This window comes from Lutjanus erythropterus, chromosome 4, assembly GCF_056507025.1.
Source record: "Lutjanus erythropterus isolate fLutEry1 chromosome 4, fLutEry1.hap2, whole genome shotgun sequence".
Taxonomy (NCBI): domain Eukaryota; kingdom Metazoa; phylum Chordata; class Actinopteri; order Lutjaniformes; family Lutjanidae; genus Lutjanus; species Lutjanus erythropterus.
Genome location: NC_139320.1, coordinates 37580021 through 37599794, shown reverse-complemented (window position 1 = coordinate 37599794; position 19774 = coordinate 37580021). Strand labels below are relative to the sequence as shown.

The 19774-nt window shown below is 39.3% G+C and overlaps 1 protein-coding gene across 8 annotated transcripts in view; it reads left to right on the top strand.

The window, feature by feature from the left end:
- Window positions 1–19774, top strand: part of LOC146328943 (roundabout homolog 2) — an 81859-nt gene that overhangs the window by 25251 nt on the left and 36834 nt on the right. For 6 of the 8 annotated variants that reach the window (XM_084717887.1, XM_084717886.1, XM_084717889.1 and 3 more), the window contains exons 3-7: window positions 9344–9501; window positions 11928–12048; window positions 12116–12254; window positions 14122–14249; window positions 15598–15609. In XM_084717887.1, coding sequence (XP_084574013.1) covers window positions 9344–9501; window positions 11928–12048; window positions 12116–12254; window positions 14122–14249; window positions 15598–15609 — 558 coding nt within the window. The remainder of the gene's footprint in view (window positions 1–9343; window positions 9502–11927; window positions 12049–12115; window positions 12255–14121; window positions 14250–15597; window positions 15610–19774) is intronic. The other 2 variants (XM_084717891.1, XM_084717888.1) reach the window with 1 other exon arrangement.

The window sequence follows — 19774 nt, the reverse complement described above, 5'->3', positions numbered from 1 at the left end:
ACCATAAAGGGTTCTCAGGCTTGTTCCCATAGGAGAACCATTTTATTCCTCTTAGAACTGTTTATTAAAAGGTTCCACTTGCAACTCTTTCAGAGTTTAGACTAATACCTAGAACCCAACATAAAGAATTCTAGATCTAGAACCATCTTTGGAAGGTTTCACCCAGAACATCATGTTAGAGGTCATACAGAGAACCCTTTTATTGTTCAATATTTTCACCTAGAACGTTTCCACTTTCTAAGGGTGCCAACAAGAACCAACCCAGGGGGTTCAACTGAGGACCTTTCTGTATTTTAAGGGTTTGATCTAGAACAAACCCAGGGAGTTCTAAAGAGAAACCTTTTATATTACAAGGGTTTTATTAAGAATACACCCAGGAGGTTCTATGGAGAACCCTTTTATATAACTCACCCAGGGGGTTCTACGGAGAACCTTTTTCTACTTTAAGGGTTTTATCAGGAACACACCCAGGGGGCTCTATTGAGAACCCTTTTATATTCCAATGGTTTTATCAAGAACACACTCAGGATTCTACTGAGAACCTTTTTATATTCCACGGGTTTTATCTAAATACACTGAGAGAACTCTATCAAGAACTCTTCTATATTATGGTACAAAGAACCCTTGATGAAAGAACTCTTTCTTCACATAAAAAAACATTCTTAATGGAACCTTTAGTCTTGCAAAGAACCCTTGACAAATCTTTTTTTCAAAAACGGGTTCTTCAGAGGGAATTTGTTCAGGATAGAACCTCAGCCCTTCAGGAAGAACCCTTTTGGAACACTGCCCTCACTCATAATGTAAAAATGTGTTGTCTGTATAGAATGTCCGCTTGTAATTGAAACATCATCACATTTTTGGAACGTGGAAGAATTTATAGCCGTGAGTTTTTTCATAAAGACTATTTGCCCTGGAGTCTCTTCTCATGCTCCATCAACACAATCAGACAATGGGTGGATTAAAGCAATCTCTCTTCTCTGTAGGCAAAGCCTCCATTAGCTGTGACAGGGCAGTATCATGGCAATGGGATTAGACCACCTCCCTAACGGGTTTACTGCTCGCCGAAATAAAAGAACAATAGGCAGCCAGGCAGCGGGTCGTCTCAGGCTCTCAGAAATGTGCACGCTTCCGCTGTCCTTTAACCTCTCTGTCCACCCTCCTACCTGTCAGCACCGCGAAAACACAGAGCCCGGTAACCATTCACACGTCTGTCCGGCCCACGCTGTCTGCTCTGTCTGCTTCCTACACTCACTGTCACCTCGAGTTTAATACAAAAGCTTTTTTTTTTTTTCCCGTCCTGGCTGTCAAACTCACCCATCATGTTTCTTTCAGTTTTCAGGGTATGTAAATGGGCTGTGAACTGTTCAGTAATTTGCCTTGTGGCTGCTTGATCTTAGACAAAGTCACAATCAATTAACAAAAAAAGCCCCGTCAACAACATTAAAGGGAAGGATTATTTGAAGTGGGGTTGTATGACAAAGATAACCAATGACCTGCCAGTGACACATGAATAATTTTGGGCACACCTAAAACAAAACAACATCAGTTTAAGGGCACATTATATGGATATATAGAATATTTTCATTGCTTTGCATTGCTTCATTGCATCGTTTTCAGATGGGAAACCACTGTTATATAAACCAATACATTGCTCTATCAAAAACAGCCATTTTAGTTTGCAGAATACAGGAGCTGCTGGTCTACCACTACCTTGAGCTTTAAAGGTGTTTTCACACCTGCAGTTCAGTTCATTTGGTCTGGACCAAAAGGGAAAAAGAAGAAATATTGTTGCATTTTAGTCCTGGTCTGGTTTATGTTCACACTGACTTTTTACAAACAAACCAAGAGGAGGAAACATGCAGTTTTACAGACTGACAGGTAACTCATTGATTGTCATCCTGCATCATCGGTGCATCATCAGGACCCACAGGGGGAAACCAAATTCCTGTGACCAACGGAAGTTTAATGCTTCAGGTGTGTTTATTTAAGAGCTCACAACCAACCAGTCCTAAGCGTTATTTAACAAATCCCTGCTTGTTATGAATAATGACTGACAGATAGAAACAGGATGAAAAGGAGGTGTCTAGCCTACAGGACACTGTGCACCTCACTGACCCGCTGTGGTTCGTATGTGTGTAATGTCCACACAGAGACAGAAAACTGCTGCTCTGCGTCTGCCAGCCGTACTGTATATCTTTCTATACTGAGTTTGTGTTGGGAGGAGAAAAGAATAAGAAGAAAGCACCAGGATTTTTGTTTCCCCTTGTTCAGACAGAGAGAGAGAGAGAGAGAAGGACGGCGGCAGGGGGACAGCACATCTGCCCTTCACCCGACTATTTAATGTGTGTCAAACAGTTGTAAGCACACAGAGTAAGATTCAGCTGTTGTAACAGCTTTTGACCTGTTAATCAGCTATAATACCTGTGCTGAAGTAATTACCTGTTACTAAATGAATTTCATAAATATACACGTCTAATAAATTATACTCCTTAACAGATTTCACCATTAGCAGATGGATTTATTAGCAGTTCAGCTTTTGAAATGGTACTAAAATCACATCATCCATCAAAAAATCCTGTTGTTGGTTAGTTTATTTTTGTTCTTTTATGACTTTGGTGAACTCGATCTAACATTTTAAAGTGTCTAAGTCACACAATAACTCAAATAAATGAACCAATCAAGGCAGCGGTAGATCAGCAACTCCCTTATCCTGTGAGGTAGAATTACTGATTTTGCCAAAGGAGTCTGGTTCCTTTGGAGAACGTAACAGTTGGCTTATAAAATGGCAATTTCCTTTTTGGAATATTCTAAATGTAGGAGACACTAGGACATTAACAACTATTGTTGTATTTAGTCATCATAAACTACTCACAAAACCTAGCTGACTAGTTGGGGGAGATACATTTTTTTCATCTTTTTTCATTCTTCAATGAAATGACCAGGTCTTACCCAAAAGGTCTCAAATCAACCAGGGTTAATTAATATAAGCAGGAGGTGAAACATCATTGTCCTTGATTGGTTCTGAGAGGTTGTTTACAAATGAGTCGTGATCTGATTAGACTAAAGTAAGCAGTACATTGCTTAGCTTCCTACATGGTACTCCTGCTGCTTCTCTAAACTGGGGGAGTGTTGACTGCGGGTAAGTACGTCATACAGCCCCACTTCAGATAATCCAAACTATCCCCTTTAATCAACTGTACAAGCAAAACAGAGTGTGAAATGCCATACATACCATTTTTCTTGTGATTAATCTCCCTTCCTCCCTCTGTTCATTTCTCCAAAAACACTAACAGATGGCCTTTCTGCAGTCCTGGAGCTCCTCTCTGCTAAACACTAATATTATAGAGATAAATGTCACTTAAAAATCAAGTGATGAATATTCTCTGGGAGATTAAATCTCCTAATCTGTATATCCCTGAAATATTAAAGTTATGAAAATGAATGTCCGCCCTCCGAATAGCGCCCACGGAAATAATGATGAAACTGCTGAAAGTCATTTAGCCCTGCTTTGCCATTATTTAAGCTCACAGGGAGTGCCTTTGGGGAATATGAGGATTTGTCTCAGCAGAAGCAGGGTCAAACCTCAGCTGCCCTGCAGGAGCCACGCTCCCTGTCTGAGCCTTGTGTGGGCGGATGGAAGCGATAGTGCAAGGCCCGGTTTAGGAGATTATTTGGAAGACCTAGTCGTATCATGTCTGAGAAGTTAAGTTAGGGACAGTAACCCCTTAGGAGGGGGGGGGGGGGGTTCAGCTCAGTGTTTCTGGTTGATTCTATGGCGGGATCGTAATCACATAAAACATCCGTGAGAAACTCTGTTTGGCGTAGCTAGCTTTAAAGTCGGTGCAAGGAAGGATCACATTAAGTTGAACACAGCTTCAAAGAACATTTTGGAGCTCGCAGTGTTTGGGGGTAGTGATGTCAGGAATATATTCTGCTCTCTGGCATGTGTTTCAACCCTCAAATGTCCCACTTTCTGCAAGTGTGTGCCCGGGGACTCTGGGTTTCAAATGCTAAAGGTGTGTACTTGCATGTGTGTCTGTGTCTGTGTGTATTTGTAACTGTGTGTGTGTGTGCAGTTCAGGGATTAGCTCCTCTGCCCATAACTTTTTCACTTCAGTCACCATGGCAGTGAAACAAAGGTCTCTGTGCACCCATCTAACCAGGCCTTACAGACGGAGGTCTAAAAATAATGCAGTGCTTTCAATTAGCCCTTCAGCTCTGCGAAGCATTTGAAACAAGCAGCCAAGTGAACAGGGTCGCGGTTATTTGGTGAACAGACTTCTGGGAGGAGTGTGAGTGCCTTTACTGGTTCTAGTCCCCCCGTGTCTTCGCTATAGCTGCTGCAAAGGCTCCTTAATTGTCCTGATTTGTGCGCTTCTTTAGGGTGTTTCACTTTTCTGTGGCAGATGTCTGTGCTATATATAGACCTATATCTACACAGTGCTGAGGAGCAACTAGTTTCTTGTAATAAAGTTATGTAAATGTAATTGTAATCTGTTGCATTTAGTGAGACAAAAGTTAAATTACAGTTACTAATCAGAATGGTTTCATCAGAATATAATTTTTTTGGTTGAAAGCTGATATGTAGATCATAACATTCATTCTGTTGCTTTGCATCTTTTCGCCATGCAGGAACGCCTTCTGTTGGCATATTTCCAGAAAATGCAGGTCACCAAACCCATAGGGACAAAGTAGAGTGCAGCGGCATCAAGAGTAGGGTGACTTCAGGGAGCTGTCTCTGCATCTAGACAGCCTCAATTCATTGAGCAGTATGCGCTTAAATTTTAAGAGTTCCTTTCGATTGGTTCGCTTTTTCACTGCCACTCATCTGCCAATCAAATTGATGTGCGTTGCTCAAGGCAAGTGGTTTTCAAACTTTTGGTCTGGGTACCAAGAGGGGTCCTTGAGTGGGTTGAAGGGGGTCCCCAGCAAAAGGAGGAACAGACTATTTTAACTTTTATCGCAGTATTGTATTACCACAAGTATCGTCTGGAAACCAAAAAATTAAAAAACTGTTGCTCACAGGAGATTCTTTAAAACAAAATCCAATCCAGATTAGGGGCCTGTGGTCTAATGTACATCTATGGTGGGGATCCTTGAAATGAAAAAATTTAGGAACCCCTGCAGGCAACCTGAGTCTGCCGCAATTCAAAATTCAGAAAATTCAACAATGTTTTCCTCAGAACAGAACAGTGCTCTAACATTATGTACACATCTGGAACATTTATTTCCATCATCAATTACTCTGTCGACCGTTTTATCGATTAATCAATAATCAAGAATATATAGAAAGAATGAGGCAGAAATGGAAGCATGGAATTATGTTTTCAATAGTGTATAATCACCTGAAAATAAGAATCGTTGTGTTTATGTAACCTTAAAATGAGTAATTATTATTATATAAAGACGGAGAGTCCACAGTCCCAAGATATTCAGTTTACTGTCAAAGAGAACTAAAGAAGCCAGAACATATTCACATTTTAGAAGCTGAAATCAGAAAATTTGGATATTTGTTCTTAAAAAAAATGACCGAAAATGATCAATTATCAAAAGAGTTGGCCACTGATTTAATCCACTAATTGCTGCAGCTCTGTTGTGCCGTGTAAAGCTTGTTTACTGGCAGTGAAAATGCTGAAACACTGAAATGCCCTACATGTTTCAACTTAATTGCTCAGTATAAAACATTTGTTAGATAAGTAGTCAAAAATGTAATCAAATGTATTAAGTTACTTTGACTAAATAATTGAAATATTAACCTTCCCAACACTGTACCTATGAGCTCCCCAAAGCCCTGGTCAGCGAAGTTCCTTCTCTGTTGTCATATACTCACCTGCTCTTGGATGTATTACAGTGTTTGACTATGAATGATGATTAAAATATCACTGCAGCGTAATGAGAAATTTAATAATGTCAAAGAGGTTAGAAGCTGTGAATGAATGAGTCTTCAATTTGTGAAGACTTCTCACTTTTTCTCAGCCTAAATGTCTTGACATTCAAAAAAAGAAGAGGAAATCCCAGTCGGCCACTCGGTGCAGAGAGTAAACTTCCACTTCATTTCAATAAAGTTCAGTTTAAGAAGGCAGATTTGTGATTGATTAACTCATATCACGGAACAAGTAAAAGAAAACGTACGGCTTGACCGATGTCCACTCCAGACCTGAGGGAAAACTGTCTGCTGCCTCAACTTTTGGAATATTCATAACCCTTTACCCAAGACAATTACATCCGTCTAACGAGAGCGAGGAATGATTTTCCGTCTTTAAATAGCTGTGATGAAGTCATTTCAGATGAGATTTTATTCAAGCCCAGTGGGTCTGAATATTGATGCCGCTTTAAAGGCCAAGGCTGCCTTGTTGACACAGACTTGTCAGACAGTACTGGTGGATAATTAATGTGGAAAAGATTTATTAATTGGCTTAGAATTAACTAAGTGCTTAGTTGAATTGATTTAAGGTGGATTACAGTAACGTCACTAAATCCAAATGAGTAAAGACAAACTCAGATTACACCGACTGATCCACTAGTTACACTACCCCTCTCAAGCTTTTTGTTAGCACTGTAAATATGTTTACAGTGTTCATGCTGGCAGATTTACCACTTAAAATTTGTAATCTGCATGTTAGGCAGTCGGTATCCTCAGCAGGGTATAGAAACATATCTAAAATGGAGATAAAGAAACAGCAGTGTGTGTTTCAGGGTAGTTAATGCAGTAATAGTTAGCATAATGCTCATATTAACGCTGTACTGCAGTAATTAATTAAAATGTTATTCATTCTGACAAGCACTTTTTCTTTGGTATGCTTATGAGACTAGCACACAGAGGGAGGAGGATTCTGTGCTCTTGACTTTTGCAGCAGACAAATTAGCAGGAAATTTAACACAGTCTGGTATGTACATTTTTCAAAAATGAAAAACTTGTGGGAGGTTTCTGTGCTTTTATTGTGTCCTGACATCTAGTCTTGGTTAGCATTATTATTGCTCCTATTTTTCATGTGTCATTTTAGCTAGCCAGAGCTGACAGGCCAAAGCTGGACTCAGATTATAGGAATTTTGGGCCAATTCACCTGAGATTCACTTCTTACAAAAATCGGAGGAGAAATCTGGTCTGGGATCTTGATCAGCACGGACGTTTGTCTGGAATTATCTGGAAATGTGGGAGGTTTACAGATCCAGCCTTAAACCTCCTGACCTGCTCGCTGACTTATCTCAGCCACCCCAAAAATGTTCAGACATGTTTGAGTGTTAAATCTGGACTTTCTAAGCAGGAACACAATAGCCAATAAAAGAGACATATTTTTGAGGATATGGATGCAGCTGACAGTGTTGCCAAACAAACAAATAAACAATTTAGCATTTGAGGCTAATGTTTAGCTAGCATACTACTGTGTATAGATACTAAAACAGTTAAAATCTCACCTCCACTGCTGCAACCATCGACTGCATCTCCCCCAACGTTTTCTCATCCAGACTCATTTAGCATTCTGCTTTTTTTTGTCCTCACTGTAAAGCATTACTACAGCAAGCTGTCGCACCACCTCAGTCTGTTTTGTTTACTTCTGCTTTGCCATAAGATCATGTGAGATTGTGTTCCCTCTGGCATGATAATCTCAATGATATCCTGCAGTTATTTTTAAATCTTGGAGTGTGTGCAGGTTTGAGATTAAGAACATCTGTGAAATTTATCCTTATGTGTGTGGTACAACATTATTTTAGACTGCAGTCTGAGCCCAGTTTAAAACAAGCCTGTGGTAAAATTCTTTGAAAAGACAAAGACATATTTACATTTAAAACAATATATCCTTAAAATTGCCTCATTTCTAAATAATGAAAATGTCTATATTCAAACTGTTATGACATTGTAGCAACATATTTTTTACATGTTACATGTTTTTTTGAAATGTAAATGGGAAACTCATCTACAGAAAGACAGACAGTCAGATTTATGTGTTAGTCTTAATATTTTAAAATACTTACAAAAAAGGATTTGTGGATGAATAATTGATTAGTGTGGCTAACATAACATTATTTGACACGAGTTTAGTTCTCCAAACTAAACAGAGTGCAGGAAAGAGATGCTATCTTTACTCTAAAATCTGATATAGTAGCATTTTAACTCCCACTTGTCATACTATGAACTGCGCTGCCACAAAATAAAAACGTTAGAACAGATAAACTCCCAGTTAAATCCATTCCTTACACTTTTTCGGTTGTATGTTTGGTTTTGGAAAGGCTTAAAAAAGACCCTCCAAACTATTTTGACATGTCAAATTGCCGTTGCTAAGCTATGATTGGATATTTTCTTTCTGGGGGTGAGTTTAAGTGATCTCTCAATTTATGTTTGAGAAGTCTGTGAGTCTATTGCCATGGATTGTAGATTGGCAGAAAAGCAGATGATCTTTCATCTTTTATATCTGTGAAACATCTCTAAAATATTCATGAAAGTGTAAAAGGAGATTGTATTGATTGATTATGCTGGAATGATACACTTTGGTGTAGAAAAAAAGGCTGCAGGCTGTAGCTACAGGATGTGGTCCGACGTGACGAGTGAAGCCGGTTGTGTGTGTGTTTGAAAATGTGAGGCTGTCAGCACCTGAGTATGAGTTTCCATTGTACAGGAGGTCTCATGAGAAGGCTCCGGTTCACAGTTCACACTGAGTCTTTCATCTGTCAATCACAGCAGAAGATTAGAAGATATCAAAGGTCGCCGTGTCAAAGTCGTCTCATCCTGTCGTCATCCGCAGGGTGGCGGGAGTGCAAACTTCAGGGGTGACGCGAGGATAGGCTTTTCTCCCTCAGTGCTTCTTTTATTGGACTCAGACTATAACAGATTTGTAAGACAGCGTTTTGGAATCAGAGACACAATCCTTTCATTAATGCGGAGGCCATTTTTCTCCCTCACACATGAGCTAAATTATGAATGCACTGTTATTTGTTTACTCCATGTTGGACTGAGAGATGTGCATTATTCATCTGCTCTGACAGGAGAGACAGCAGAGTAGGACACAGTCCTGGGAAAACATTAAAAGCGAGAGCGTGCAGCCTAACAAGGACGTTGCCAGGGATTTGAGCAGTCATGCACATGCAAACACAATAATCGACTTTCTCTCAATAAGCTTGTTTTCAGCCAACCCTCAGCGAGAAGATGGTTCACTCAAGAAAACAAGTCAAAATGATATCCAAGACAAATTGGTGCTTCTTTTGATTGCAGCGGTCATGTGTCTGTGCTGCTGCTCACCGATCTGTGGGGCTGATTTCCAGCCTTTGTTTAAAATACACCACACAGACAAACAGACAGACGGGGCTTTTGAAGCTAATTAGATTTCTTTGTGCTTTCTTCCTTTAGTCCTGAGAGATGATTTCCGCCAGGCCCCGAGTGATGTGGTGGTGGCTGCTGGTGAGCCTGCTGTGTTAGAGTGTGTGCCTCCGCGTGGTCACCCTGAGCCCACTGTGTCCTGGAAACGCAACAACGTCCGAGTCAGCACCAAGGATGAACGCATCACCGTGAGTTCAAGTTAAACACTGAATGGAGGACTGAACAAGTAAAGCTCTGATTTCAATATAAATATACAAGCACAGCTAATCTAACCCTCCATGCTGTGCAGACAAGTGTCCATTTAACTTATGTGCAGATTTTAACAGAACACCCAGAAAATGTGAATTAATTCCATTAATTTTCCCTCAGTGTGTATGAATCCATCACTGAAAACAGTCCCCAACAAATGCACTACTTACTCCTTCTAAAATTAACTATAGTGCCTAGCTGATTTTTTTTTTTTTAATGAAAGTATGTCCTTCAACAGGAAGGAATGGCCTTGTGGCCTAGAGCCTTCAGTTAACCTTCATTTCAAGCCCATTTTGTGATTTTATTGTTCCTATTCTTGTGCCCAAATCACAGTTGCTAAAATGAAAACAAAATACCATTCCACAGCAAATGTGATCTAAAGAAATAATCATAAGACTCATGTTTTGCACTTTTTTGAGAGCTTTTTATAAACCCATTACTTAATACCAACACTCAGCAGTCGAGGAGAATGTCAGAGATTCTCTTTTACATTGACGATAGTTTCAATAGACCATAATTCAATATGGACACCTTGGTTTTCAGTGCAGCAGAAAATGCCTCCGATTCTGCTGTCACTTTTGTTCTCTCCTCTCATGTGTAAAATCAACAGCTGGACACAATCTCTGCTGGTATTTGAAAAGTGCTTTATTTTCTACATGTAGGAATTCACAAGCTGAAGGACAGTGTTTTCATCAGTAATAAAAGCATTCTTGGAAGAAGTATTCAGCAATATCACAATAAAAATGTATTACAATATTACTTAAGTTAAAATATGTAAATATTACTTACAAAATGTGCTTAAAATATCAAAAGTAAAAGTACTTAATATAGAAAATTGGCCTCTGTGAGTGTTACAGTGTTAAATATTACATCAGTGGGTATCAGTATTATTACTGATGCATTAAAGCATTTTACTTATATGTTTTAATTGTAAAATCTTAACCCTCAAAGTAACTTGGTTGTGAAATACAGGTGTTAAAGTACAATATTTCCCTCTAAATTGTGGTGAAATAGATGTACAGAGTAGCATAAACTAGACATAAAGTCAGGATACTTTACTGAAGTATTTCTAAGTAGGTGAGAATGGGATAAGATACAAGATACATTTGATGATTTTACTGCAAAACAGAAGTGTATTTGTTTTAAGTAATAGTCATCAAACTTCATCTTAAAACAAATTCTAAAACAAGATCTAATCATTATGATTAAACAAAATAAGCGATCAAAATGCCATTCATTTTGACAAAACCATTTCATACAGTGTCTCAGATTCACAATTATGCTTATCTCTTTTAATGAAGATTTAAGAATGATAACTTTAGTAATATGATGAACTCCCTCGGCACAACAAAAATAATGTTTTTGTTCTGGACTGTGTTACTACATTAACACTGCTGGGAGCTATCGATGCAGTGTGTGGATCCTTTATCTGATTGTCTGAATGGTTAGCTGTTTCCAGTCTTTATGCTAAACTAAGCTAATCTGCTGCTGGCCTCATATTTACTGTACAGACATGAGAATGTGTTCATTTTTTCCCCAGAGTTTTATGATACGATAGATTCCACTTTCTTGTCTGTATGCTAAATTTATGTGAGACAGGTGCTAGTTAGCTTAGCATAAAGACTGGAAACAGGAGGGAATAGCTAGCCTAGCACTGTCCAGAGAAAACAAAACCTGCATACTAGACTGAGATCACTAATTCTATATATCTATATAAAATATAGTTAGTAGTTTTGTCTGATTGTCTGCAAGACCAGCTGTTTCCAGTCTTCATGCTAAGCTAAGCTAACAGTGGCTGTTGGCTGTAGGTTCTTATTTACTGTACAGACATGAGAATGTATTTGTATTTTTGCCCAGAGTTACATGAGATGATTGATTCCACTCTCTTGCTTATATGCTAAATTTGCATGAGACAGACGCTAGTTAGCTTAGCATAAACAGGCGGGAATAGCTAGCCTGGCTCTGTCCACAGGAATCAAAACCTGATCTAGATCTATATCGATCCTTATCGATTTTTGCTTAGCAGTCTCTCCATGTGCTTGAGTCCAAGATGGATTGGGTAATGTAACCTGCATTTCTTTAACTTGTGGTCACACGATTATTTTTGCTTATGTTTAGCGAGATTCAGGAGCTGACCGATTTTACCCACTGACTCAACTTATCCTGTTCTCCCCTATAATACTTAAGTAAATGTAACACAAAACAACTAATACAAAGCCTGAATATGCAGGACTAATGATTTATTATAAAATGTGGATTATTTTTTCATTACAGGCTGTGATGACAACATCAAGTCGAATCTGGTGTCTTCACTTGGGGCACCCTGAAGACTAATCTCTGCAGCTGTCACTCTGCTGTTTTTCAGATGCGTGGGGGCAAACTGATGATCTCTCACACCAGGAAGAACGATGCTGGCATGTATGTGTGTGTGGGCACAAATATGGTCGGAGAGAGGGACAGTGATCCTGCAGAGCTGGTGGTATATGGTGAGTTTCTGATATTTCTGTAAGGAACATAAGCTGGACTTGTTTCGAACTTTCCCTCTTCCTGCAGAGCGTCCTGTGTTGGTGCGGAGGCCAGTGAACCAGGTGGTCATGGAGGAAGAGACTGTCGACTTCCTGTGCGAGGTCCATGGAGATCCCGCGCCCACTGTCCGATGGCGCCGCGAGGAAGGGGAGCTTCCCCGTGGGAGGTGAGAGACAGACTGGTGATGCACATACAGCATCTTACGAGGCTGAATAAGAAATGCAGAAAGACGAATTGTGTGTTGGATTATTAACTCTTCTGACCCAGAAAACATATGTAGAGTAATTGTTCATTAATTCATGTCTGTCTGTCAGTCTGCTAATATAAATTCATAAATGGAAGAGACCAAAGAGGATTCATTAGTTGGCAGAATCCTCCTGTGACCAGATTCATCCTTTTTCCCACATAAACTCAATATAATGTATATTTAGCTAAGCCTATTAAATTATTTCAGTTTTTCACTTTACAACATTATATTACCCTAAAACTTAGTTCCAAAACTCTAAAAATAATACTTATATAAAACTCATAACTTATACATTACAAATAAATATATACTATTGTGAATGTAGGTTAAGAAATGTATGTTGAGCTGAAGTTATACATTATATATATATATGGTTTAGTTATTTATTTAATGAAGGCAGATTATCTTGTTATATCTTCTCCCTGCAGAGCTGCTCTACAACAGCTGCTCAGTATATTGTTCCATTATGGTACTGACATTTACATTAATACCAGTAAGAATAATATAGTGTTTTATTTTTTTTCTTTAAGTGCTTCCTGAGTTAGTGGAGGATAGTTCAGCAATAAGCTTATTTGCTTTCTAGCCAAAAGTTAGATGACAATGTATATACCACTATGATGTCAAGAAAACCGGTGGAAAAAATATAGCTTGTTTTTTACTGTCTAGTTTGTTTCTCCTGTTTCTAGTCTTTATGCTAAGCTAAGCTAACTGTCTCTTGGATGTAGCTTCGTATTTAGCATACAGGCATGAGAATGCTATCAATCTTCTCATCTAACTCTGGGCAAGAAAGTGAATAATAATAAAATGTCAGGTATATTAGTAACCAGTACCATAGAGATAAATAGCAACTTCACTGAACATAATATTATTGTTGTAAAACCCCTGTTTTTACCATCATTAGTACAATGGCTAGGTCTGCCTTTTTAGGACAAACTGTATAATATTACTCTGTAGATATTAAAAGTGCAGCTTGCTGACTGAGACCTTTTTACTGAAATTATGAAGTGCTAGGCATGGGCTTGTCAGCAAAATTATGCCCACATATGAGGCAGTGAGTGAAAGGAATATGTGTAAAATGTAGGCATAGATCAGACAGTTAATACAGAGTACAAGAGAGTCATGGAGATCCCAGTATCAGAGTTTATTTGTCCACTTTGAGAAGAGGTAATTTTGATGATGAAAAATTCATACAGTAGTTGTTTTTCGTGTTTGTAAAGAGCTATAATATATTCTGTCTTTCATCTTTGTGTTATTTTATTTCTTGTATCTTGTGCTGCAGCGAGTCTATGAAATAAAGTGAATTATACTGATTTGATTCATTGCCCCCTTACATAGAGTAGACAGCTGAGTTAGCTTTCTGTTGTGTGGCTGTATTTGGCAGCCTAATTTAAATTATTCTGCTCTGCAAAGTCCATCTTAACTTCATCTTTAATCTACTGTTAAGAGATAAAAAATGCAGTTTTTTCCCGAATCAAGTGAAAACTCCTTCATTGGCTTAAGATAATCTCACTTGTTGCTAATTGATTTTCAACTGTTTCAAGAATTTTCCTGGATCCAGTAACACTATCTGAGGCAGATAAGGCACATTGTTACGCTTGTTTCAAGATAACGTCACCTGATTAGAAAAAAAAAATCCTTGCAACAGGTTGACTGACAAGGGAAGAAATGACATTATCTTTAGGCACCGGTAGATTTTCTTTGCTTTGTGTAGATTAGTATGCTTGCTTTTCTTTTTGCTAGGCTCCTCCGTTAGATCTTTCATTATCTCTATTTCTCTCATTTCCAGGTTTGAAATCCGCAACGGCAACAGCCTCCGTTTGTTCCGCGTGAAGGAGCAGGATGAAGGGACGTATACCTGCACATCTGAAAACAGTGTGGGCAAGACTGAGGCCTCAGCCATGTTGCAGGTCCACGGTAAGAAACACATCATGCATATTGCATTTGAGCACGCACACACACACACACACACACACACACACACACACACACACACAGGCATGCATAAAAAAGCTCTCATACCTAAAGCCATGTTCATGCATAAGGTAGCATCCACACTCTTAGAAATAAGGCTTCTTGAAGAACCTCAAGGTTCTGAAAAACCCTTTTAAGACTAAGGTTCCATATCCATAGAACCCTCTGAAGAAAAGAGGTTTATAGGTGAAACCCTTATAAAGTGGGCTTTTAGATTCCCTGGGTGGGCTTTACATGAAACCCTTGGAATATAAAAGAACATTAAATGTTCTCTGGACACTCTAGGTGTGTTCTAAATGAAACCTTGTAATATAGAAGGTTTCTTGGTAGAAGCCCCTGGATAGGTTCTGTGTGAAACCCTTGGAATATTAAAGGGTTCTCGGTAGAACAGCCTGGGTGGGTTCTACATGAAACCCTTGGAATATAAAAGATTCCTCAGTAGAACCCACTGGAGGTTCCATGTGAAACCTTTGGAATATAAAAGGGTTCTCGGTAGAACAGCCTGGGTGAGATCTACATGAAACCCTTGAAATATAAAAGGGTTCTTGCTAGGACACGTTGGATTCTGGGTGAAACCGCCAGCGCAGAAGGGTTCTCTGTAGAACCTCTCACAGGGGATTCTGTGTGGGACCTTTCACAGATTATTTTAGGTATAACCCTTTATTTTAGGTTCTATGTAGAATGCTCTGAAAGCTCCAAAAAGCGCGGACAAACCAAAGAACCCTATATGGTTCTAGGTGGAACCTTTATTTCTGAGTGCAGTCACATGGCAACAGTATCATGCAAATAGCCCTTCCTGTCCAATACTCTGTGTTTTTATATCAGCGTGTCTTTGTGAGTCGCCGTCCAGCGGTGCTGCCAAGAGCTTATGCTAAACCGTATGGATTACTCCATTTGACAGATGTTTGGTAGATGTGTGCTTTAACTCACTGCCAGAGAGCAGTCCCAGTATTAATAAGACATGACTCTCTCCGTCTCTCTTCCTGTCTCTTTATCTCGCTCCTCTTGCCTCCTCCTCCTCCTCCTCACTCTGTCTGTGCCCTTTTTCTTTCTCCACCGTGTGTCTTGGTTTAAATAGTCTCAGACGACTTCATCCACTAATGCTTTTATCAGTGTGAATGAAATCCAAACCGAGCAGTTTTCCATTCACTGTGCCTCTTTGTGTTTTTTTCCTTCTTTTTTGGCTCCTTTCCATGCTATCACCAGTTTTGTTTTGTAGCTGCAGCGTTTCATCCATCTCATTAATTTTCCATCTCTCTCCATCATGTTTCAAACCCTATCATCATTCCAGTCGGCCCGTTCCGTAAGTTCACTTTCCATCTAATTCTTCTCTTTTAAAAAAAAAGGCATTTGTGTTATGCTAATTTATTTTGTGCTCTTTTCTGTATGGCATTCTTAATGGTTTTTAAATCAACAATCAATGCCTAATGGCGTAAATAAGTTCTTCCATTAGGCGCTGAGTTGTTGACAACGTGCCTGTTGCTGCTGCAGTCGGGCAGTAAGCCTCAGACACAGTGACTTAATGTACAGCAGATTAAGGACTGCTATCAGACCCACATCTGCTGCATAGAGGGGAGTGTGTCAAGATACTGTGACACCATGTAAATCCTCCTCTCATTTGCAGCTACAGAAGTTCACAACACTGCTGGAAGGTTTTTAATTACAACTCAGTGGTGGTCCTGGTCTTCACTTTTAAATTAGGTCATGGTACAGAGTTATTATTACAGGAGTGCGCCAACCATTTAGAGTGGCTCTTTCATCGAGACAGAGTAAAAGGAGGTTTAAAAATTGGTCAGAATAATCAAAGTAAACGCTGAGATATTCTGAAATTTAGTCCCTTGTATGGGTCAAGCTTCAGATACACTGGATCCTACATTTCCCATCATGCAACCCTACAGTATTTCTTGTTACGGCCTCCATCACCAGATCTTTTTTCCATGCAAGTTTGCATTAAATAGTAATATAAACAATTTTGCTATAAATTTGTAGGTTCAAATCAAGCTCAAGTCAAAATAACCAGGATTACATCACTATGACATCATCAGGGTTATTTTCTCTGATTTCACAAAGCAACACTTAATAGTACTCGTATTAGTAGTACTAGTAGCAGTAGCAGTATAGTTTTAGTGTTCCTTGTGTTCATTTTATTATTAGAATATTGTTAAAATTTTATTCCATCTGTTGGTATATGTATATGGTTTATTTAACATTTTTATGCCTTTTTTTGTGTATTTGTTCCAATCTTGTGAACAGAATATCTCAATAACGCCGTGAGGGAATTGCTTTATACTTGACTCAATGGTGAACTGACGAGGGTGACCTCACGTCTGTCCCATTCTTGTGAATGTGCTGCCTCAGGAACACCCAAAGGGAATTTTATTACATCTGACACAAGCTTCCACTTAGATTCATGGATGAACTTGGTTAAATATTGGAAGTTGTGTCCTCGCGTTTGTCCCATTTTCTTGACAGAAATATCCCAAGAGCACCTTGAGGAAATTTATCCAAAATTTGCTACAAATGTCCACTTGCACTCAAAGATGAACTGACTAGATTTGGGTAAAGGTCAAGGTCATGGTAACCTCACATTTGTCCCATTTTCATGAACACAATATCTCAAGAACATGAGGGAATTTCTTCGAAATTTGGTACAAATGTCCACTACAGTAATGACAAATGACAAAATTTCACTCAAATGTCTTATAGAATAAAATGATGAGGTGATGACATTTGAAATCCTAAAGGTCGTAGGTCAGCTTCTCTGTGACATGGTAATGTTCAGCTCTCTATCAGTTCTGCACTCCTCTGTAAACATGGTCTTTAAGCAAAAACAGCATGTTTCTCACTGGAAATTATTCATTGGAATCAGACACATCAATATACCTTCCATTTTTGCCACAAAATACAATACATTTTATTATATGTCCTCACAGTCTCAACTACACGGATTATATGAATCTGGACAGACATAGATGTAAACTGTAACTTGACTGGTTGCCAGAGGCATAAACCACATGGAGGTAATTATAGTTTCTAACCAGTAAACTTCAGTCAGTCCAAATCCAGGGTAGATGCAGGCCAAACAAAAAATTACTTAACTTGGCGTGCAGAAGCTACAGTAAACTCACCTCCCAGAAGAAACATGTGAACGATAATACAGACAGCTGACACTGACTCCTCGGGACGCTGTGGTATCACACTCGGTAGAGCATGTGCCCCCATGTATTAAGGCTGAGTCCTTATCGTTGCAGTCGGGGTTTGGTTCCAGCCCTTTGCTGCATGTCGTTCCTTCTCTCTCTCTCTCCCACCTGTCCTCTCTATCTTCGCCTGTCCTATCCAATGAAGGCAAAGAGTCCAAGAACATAATCTAAAAGAAAACCCTGACTCCCTAACAGAAAATAGCCAGGAGAAAAATGTATCAGCTGCTGGTAGATATTTTTGATAATTAAAAACTGTGAAATAATAAAACCTCGTAATGTAACCTGCCTGTATAACATAATCTATGTCCCTGATAAATATAACACCAGTAACATAACTGCAATCCGCAATGACAGCGAGTCAGACAAGAAAACAAATCCTCGTTGTCTGGCAGAAAGAAGAGATCAGCCCACTCAGATACAAATGCAGGTGTAGCAATAAATCAGATACAACACCTGTGTAGAGTGATTATCCTTCCCACTATAGGTACCATTTCTGTCAATATCTGTCCAACTGGGAAAGAAGCCCAAGGCCCCACACTCCATTAAAAATACCATCTCTCCCTGCGGTCTATACAGTATTTAGCTTGTTCTATTACAGCAGCTGCTGGACTAACAGCATCAAACAAGTCATACAACAATGAGAGTGTGAGACTCACACATCAGATTTGTTTAAGGACATCACAACATCTCAAGAAAAGAAAATTCTTCAAAACACTCTGATGTTAATAAAAGTGTGAGACGCCTCTTGTGTTTGGGAACATGCTCTTAGTGTGAACATTACAACAAAACACAGATGAGTCAGATCTTTTGTGCCTTGAGCCAAATGTGTGTTTGTCTGCTCCCGTATGTGCGTGTGCATCTGAGAAATTTGCAGAGGGGGGTGAATCTAGGCTGGAGAAGCTTCTCATCCGAAGGGAAGCGTGTGCCAATTATTCAGACGGGAGGTGGAGGGCGGTGGTCAGTGTAAATCTACAGAGCGTGCAATGATGTGGCTAACGCAATGATCTGACCCGAGCTGGAAATTGGCAGCTCTGCCCGGACCTTTTCCCAAAATAGCTGAGTAAATGTCATCAGACCAGCGATGATTTGTTTTTTCAGCGGACATGACCGAGGTGATGTCTCTCATTAAAGATGAGAGGGCGATGAGTGTGTAGTGACGGATCAAAAAGCTCAGAAGGTGAAAGAGACGCCTCATAAATCTTGCTTGTTATGAGCTGATGAGAGCTGTATTGATACAGAGCGGGGTTAAAGGCAGTTGTGGAAAGTAATTAAGTAGGTTTACTCAAGAACTGTACTTACTGTGAGTGCAGTTTTGAGTTACGTTATCCAGTCGACAATAAATGCATGCTTTACTCCACTACATTTATCTGAGAGCTCTAATTGCTCGATTTCATATTTTACATTAAAAAACATAGAACGAGCTCAAGATTTAATTCATTACTATATTAAACCAGTGGTTCCCAACTTTTTTGCTTGTGACAGCTAGCAGTTCCCCCCAAGAGCGATTTCCCCTTTACAGCCCCGATCACACAGAGCGCGTCTGGCAGGTTGTAAAATGCGAGGCTGTTGAAAAAGGACCCGTGTGGTGTGTTTTTTATTGTTGCGAGGCAACCACTGAATCACCTGTCCTTAGCGTAATCATGATTTTGTTCAGATCAATAACCTTATATTTTGGTAAGCTAAAAACACTTAACTTCCAAGTTACAACAAAGTGAGCTACCTGTATGTTGCCAGTCATAAGCACAGTTTAAATAAATAAAAACAACTTACCCAGACTCTCAAGTAAGCACAAGTCTGCTGCAGTCTTCTGTCCGGGCTACAGTCAGTGTAAAAACACAAGGCACTCCAACTGTCAAAAATGCAATGTGCGTCAGGCGCATTAACAGACACACAACATGCTTCCTGCCCCTAGAAAACAACTAGAAAAAAGACTCTCACTACCAAAACTACCTCATAGCTCATTTGGTAGAGCACGTGCCCCATGTAATGAGGCTAAGTCCTCTGCAGCATCACCAGTTCTATTCAAGCCCTTTGCTATGTGTCATCCTCCTTGTTCCCATCAATCTTCAGCTATACTATCCAGTAAAGGCATCAAAAGCCAAAAACTTTGTTTTCTCTTTCTTTATACGTCTTCTCATTAATCATCTCTCAACCTCTCAGATTTATCTTGTGATGCCTAAGTTGGGAACCAGTTGACTAAGTGTATATAAAGTACTTAAAAGTAACTTCACTTCATGCAGTCAGTAATTTAATAAAGTAATTCAAGTA